We start from the raw sequence: 6,026 nt of genomic DNA on the forward strand, positions 1-6,026 counted from the left end.
AATGAACAATCAGAAAATTTGTTTATATTCCCGCAAATGATTACATGTATGGTTATTAAATTTTGAATGATTTATATATTTTTATTAACTTTGAAAAATTTATATGATTTATAATAATTTATGTATAATTGATTAATTTTGAAAATTTATATTATATATGAGTTATGCATGGTTAATAAACTTTTAAATATATATCATTTATAATTGTTTATATATGATTTTTATATTTTTTCATTTTTTTTAAATTTTTTGGCGGGTTGGGTTTGGAGTTTTTCCAACCCGCTAGGGTGGCGCCTCGCCCCTCTTTATAGCAGGCCGAGACTGGACAGGGAATGTAAAAAATATTAATATTTTATGTCGAAAATATTAAACATAATTTGAGTCGATTCGTCTTACAAATATAGATTCGCGAGTCTATTTTATAAACCTTAAATCAACCCCTTGAAACACTTGTTGGAGAAAAATTAAGTTATCTTATAAACATATGTATTATATTGATATTTGAGGACACCTTTGACAGGAAAAAGACGGAAGCGATCAAGGTCAGCTTGGCGTGAGGTACAACTGGGATAACATTCAATTCCAATTTATATTATTTATATATCAATTTCTATTTATTAATTATTTTACCATATACATGTATTGTGTTGTGTCTAGAAGTTTCTTAGGCGGAATGTTTTGTTTTTTGGATAGAAATTAGAAATGGGTGGCATTGTAATTTGTATGCAGTGTTAGTTTTCCTACGTGCCACCCTTTGGGATTTGCGTGGCTAAATCGTAACCAAGCAAGTGAATTGGTATATTACTCATATTAATTACCCATACACGCTTTCAAACAACATTGTTTTATTTTAATTTAAAGTTTTAATTGGACATGTTGGCGACTTGGCGTGGGCATATCGTGGCAATTTGTATCATCCACCAACACCTTTTTTTTTTCTTTTTTTTCCCCCAAATATATTAATACAAGTCGGGGAAGAAAATGGGGATTGCGATGACACATGGGCAATACGCCTTTATCCATATTATATATTGGCCCCGATTCTAGATATTTTTTTTTGAGATAATCCCTTGATTTATTTACGAAAATAACATTTTAAATCTTATTATTATTGTTGTTGGTTGGAAAATTCAAAGCTATTATTGATTATTGATAGAGGCACTGATAAGCGATCCATTTAGGATGGAGTAGAGTGGATGATAATTGATAAACCATCGTTTTTTTTAAAGTTTTTATGTTATGTAAATAAAAGGGAGAATTTTATTATTATTAAATAAATTTAACAAAGTTACATTTTTAACACATGAACTCTTAGAAAATCAATCTGACAAGATTTTATGATAAAGATCTTCTAATTTATTTAATTTTTTAAAAAATATTATAGATATATATCGCATTGACCCGTCTCACGGATCCGTGAGATCGTATCATAAGAGACTTATCCACTTTCTTAATTATAGTATTGATCGAGACACACGATGCATGCACAACATAATAAATAAAAACAATGTAAATAAATATTTTTGAAGAAGAAAAATAATAAATAAATATATGGAGTGAAAATAATTTGATAAACGGATAATTTAAATTTTAGATTAGAGTTAATAAAATTCTATTAGATAGTAGAGAGAGAATAATTTCAACATCTTTGTCATTTATCAATAAAAATGAATGAATATTTTTGTATACTAGACATGTAATTTGACATTGATACAACATTCACGACCAAATCTCATAATATAGATACTTCAAGTTTTATATATAGCATAGATAGATAATATCCTATGAAAGATATACATTTATCTAGTTAATGTCTTCAAAAATTATATTTAATAATATATTTTTATTATCAAATATTAAAATTTTATAACAATCAAATTAATATTTTGATTGAAAAATAATAAGTACCACTAAATTTCCGCTACTAATTTTTTGTTTTTTGAAAAAATAAACTAATACAATTCTTTGCTTTTTAATAAAAAAAAATCTTGTGAGATTTTAAGCTGGGAAAAAATTAATTGTTTGCAGACACACGCTCTTTCAGGCGCGTGTTGTGTCATAATTCCACCGTGTGGTGTGGTGGACTGGTCCATAAATACAGTTCCCCCTTTAATTCATTCCACCATTTACATCTTTTTCTTCACGACTATCACGTACTATTCATCGTACGCACACACACACACATATTGCTCTGCATTATTATCTTCTAGTAATCATGGTTCAAGTGAAAGTGAAAGCGGTCTCACCTCCTCCGTTCGCCGGCGCCGGAGAAATGCCGGAGACCGACATCCACGTCGTCACCTCCGACGGCTTGCTCTTACCGGCGCACTCCAAAATACTGGTACGTACGTAATTACTTTACAACACTACTATATATATACACATCGGATATTAATTCGTCGGCTTATTTTCTGCGTACGTGACTCTGTTGATATGTGAAGAAACTCGAATATTTTCTGTAATTCTACGTGATTTTGAATCAGAAGCTTTCGTTGACTTTACGCTGATGTTTGATCAAAATTTCCGTAGGCTGCGGCGTCGCCGGTGCTGGAGAACATAATAGAAAAGCCGCAAAAGAGCCGGATATCCGAACGGAGAATTCCGATACTCGGAGTCCCGCACGGCGCCGTTTCTGCCTTCATCAAGTTTCTTTATTCCTCCAAGTAAGTTGGGGACTCATGTTGTTTTCTATGAAAACGCGTAATTAATTTGACTAATTAAAAAAGGCAATAAATAAAGATATTTTTAATTCTAGTATGAGCCGTCCATTTTCTCATCTCTGTACACGTGTCTCGCGATCCCATCATGATGTAGAGTTGAATCAAATTTTTTATTTTTTTTTATTTATGAGTCCTAGATCATGGGAACAAGATCTCTTCGATCGGTATTAAATGACCAAATTGTCCCCATTTTTCGTCTAGGCTTAGCGAGGAAGAGTTGGAGAAACATGGGATTCATCTGCTGGTATTGTCGCATGTTTATTTAGTACCACAGCTAAAGCAAATATGTGTAAAGGGATTGGCCGAAAGGGTGACAGTCGACAATGCAATAGATGTGCTTCAGCTGGCAAGTCTTTGCGACGCACCCCATCTTTATCTCAAGTGTATGAATTTTTTGTCCAATAATTTCGAGTCCATCGAGAAGACCGAGGGCTGGAAATTCATGCAAAAGCACGACCCTCGTCTCGAGCTCGAGATCTTACAGTTCATCGACGAAACCGAGTCGGTACGTAATTATTAACTATTAAATATCCGAGTTTGTGGATTCATGTTAGTGTAACAATTTGTTTTGTTATGTTTTGGACCGACAGAGGAGAGAGAAGACAAGGAGGCATAGAGAGGAGCAGAGTTTGTACATGCAATTGAGCGAAGCGATGGAGTGCCTGGAGCACATATGCTCGGAAGGTTGCACGAGTGTTGGGCCTAGTGACATGGATACGAGCCACCACAAAGCTCCTTGCAGCAACTTTTCAACGTGCCATGGCCTTCAACTTCTCATAATGCATTTCGGCGCTTGCAAGAAACGAGCTACCGGAGGCGGATGTTCCCGTTGCAATCGTATGTGGCAGCTCTTTAGATTGCACTCTTCCATTTGTGACCAAGAAATATGCAGGGTTCCGCTGTGCCAGTAAGTAGAAATTCATTCAATCACATGGACTCTTTCTTTCATATTCTTTGTTAATATATTGTTCTCACTTATGATATTTGGATCTAGAGACTTAAGCACTATATGGTACAGTACTGATTACTGATTAGTAGTAAGGTCCCATATTCTATAATTTGTCCTTGCTGACCAATTAGCTGGGCTAATCAATTTGGCTTGTACTGAGATATATGATAAGTTTCACTGGCTTTCATATCAGCAAGGACATGAATCAAGCTGTCATTGCCCTACCATATTTATGCATATTCCATGTGCACAGACATATATGAGCCATGACAAGAGAGAATGTATAATGGGTTTTGAAATTTGATCTACGTTTTTCAAAATGTGAAAATTATGATTAATTTGAATGTGTTTTTGTTTATGCGATTGTCACACAGGCAATTCAAGATTAAGGCACAACGAGATCATCCTCGAAAGGGAAGCGACATCGTGCGATGGGAATTACTAGTGAAGAAGGTGATGACGGCCAAAGCCATGTCATCTTTGTCTCTCCCTCATATGAAGAAGGTTGAAAAGGAGCCATGAATCCATATATATGCAAGAGTGATCATCATCAAGAACTAATAAAATTTTAAAGAATTTGCGGTCGATTATATTGGTTCTTTTTTTTTTTTCTTTTTGTTTAAATCCTTTGGTCTTAGTGTTGTGAACTTAGTTTCTTTAAAATTGTACAAATTCAAGCTATTGTTTGGTAGCCCTCCTGTTTTTGTCGGTGGGTTTGGGGCTAATATTGTAGTAGTCCTGCTGCCTCTGTGTGTTTTGGCCAATTTAAATGTTGAAATATCTTTGTAAGTGAGTTATATATTTTAATTATGCAATCAATCAATCCATTTTGAAGTGCAACTAATTCCTCAAATTTTTATTGCTTTATTTTAAATTTTTATATATTTATATATATATGATATATGATATGCCTAGTGCTACATTGTTTCTTTCAGATTGGAGCATAAATTGGATAATAAAACTAAAGTAATTTACCTGTTCTCAATCCTTATATATGATTTTGTGATTTACGGGTTATCAAACTTGTGGTGCAGACAATTGTTATTATTATATTATATTCTTTTCTTTCTTTTTTTTTTTTTTTTTGTGTTTTGTATTATAATGATTTAACCCACTATCATCATCTTCTCGTGTGTACTAGATAAATTACCGAGCTATCGTATTAGTTTGAAAATCACGTTAGTCGGTTAACCTTTTCTTCGAGAAAGTGCTGGTAGGAGGAATTATTCTTATAATTTTTAAGTATGAAATGTTTTTATTACAATAATAATATTTAGGAAAATTTGCAATTTTGTTCCGGTCACTTTGAGATTTTTCGTCTCTTAGTCTTATGTTATAGAGTTTATTTTTAGTAATGCATGTTTCATTTTTTGATAATTTTAGTTTTTTTAGCATCAGCGTTGCATTGATTTCACATCAGTGCCACGGTGGCAAAATGACTAAAATTGCAAAAAAATAAAATAAAATAGCATATTAGTTAAACCTGAAATCTAACGACATAGAGGACTTAAATTGGAAAATAACAAACACACGGGAACCAAAAAAAACAACTTTTCCAAATGGTTACTATCGGAATTTCCCCAATGTTAGGGTTATTCAAAACATATATTTTTTGCAAACATTTTTTTTTTCCATTTTAAAAATATTTTTAAGATTATTATTTCCTAACAATAATTTTACATATTTCATAGTTAAATTTTTTTACATTAATTTTACGATAATTCTTTAAAAGTATCGCGATTTTTTTATTTAACTTTATGAAAGAGTTAAAATACTATATGTTATGTATTATTTTCAATAATATTCCGACAATAAAAAATATTTCTAACTCCAAAAAGATTCATGCTTATCTATAAGTCATTGAGTGTGGATATATCATACTTTTTTTCAATTTTACATGTTTCAAAACCATTTTCAATTATTTGGGCTCAAATTGTGGAATATGTGACTTATTTTCAATTTCGTAATGAATTATATAATTTGATATTTATTCCCATCCACTAAAAATCAAGTGGGCTCAAAAACCTTGATTTGTTCATGTTTTTTTAAGTATAATATCCAACTCTTAATCTAAATGATATAAAGAGACCACTATTTTTCCCCATGTAATGCAACGTGTAGAAAAAAAAGGTTAATGAGATTCTATACTAAGGATATATTTTTACACATAAGCGTAATTAATCATAGGGGCGGATCTACTGTAGGGCGAGTGCTTATGAGTTATTCAAAATGGTGCATCAGAAAAAAGATGGCACGTGGGTTGACGCTAGATCTAAGGCTGTTGATGTGAGTTTGATAAATACAAAAGTTTGTTGAATTATGCATTTTATCTATGACAGATGCAATTGTTACAAATC

At 32.2% G+C, this 6,026-nt stretch overlaps 1 protein-coding gene across 1 annotated transcript; it reads left to right on the plus strand.

Moving 5' to 3' along the window:
* Window positions 1-2,116: 2,116 nt before the first annotated feature.
* Window positions 2,117-4,509, plus strand: LOC140881698 (BTB/POZ and TAZ domain-containing protein 1-like). The gene is made up of 5 exons (XM_073287208.1): window positions 2,117-2,341; window positions 2,530-2,663; window positions 2,922-3,225; window positions 3,311-3,627; window positions 4,044-4,509. Exons 1-5 carry the CDS (start codon window positions 2,216-2,218, stop codon window positions 4,189-4,191), a joined length of 1,029 nt encoding a protein of 342 aa, XP_073143309.1. The 5' UTR covers window positions 2,117-2,215; the 3' UTR covers window positions 4,192-4,509.
* Window positions 4,510-6,026: the final 1,517 nt, after the last annotated feature.

The sequence above is a fragment of the Henckelia pumila genome, chromosome 2 (genome assembly GCF_033568475.1).
Source record: "Henckelia pumila isolate YLH828 chromosome 2, ASM3356847v2, whole genome shotgun sequence".
NCBI lineage: Eukaryota > Viridiplantae > Streptophyta > Magnoliopsida > Lamiales > Gesneriaceae > Henckelia > Henckelia pumila.

Bases quoted from the DNA above. Each gene is read 5' to 3' on its own strand.
- LOC140881698 (XM_073287208.1), top strand. From the start codon at position 2,216: ATGGTTCAAGTGAAAGTGAAAGCGGTCTCACCTCCTCCGTTCGCCGGC. The intron at 3,226-3,310 runs GTACGTAATTAT...TTGGACCGACAG, and splicing joins TCATCGACGAAACCGAGTCG to AGGAGAGAGAAGACAAGGAG. The intron at 3,628-4,043 runs GTAAGTAGAAAT...ATTGTCACACAG, and splicing joins TGCAGGGTTCCGCTGTGCCA to GCAATTCAAGATTAAGGCAC.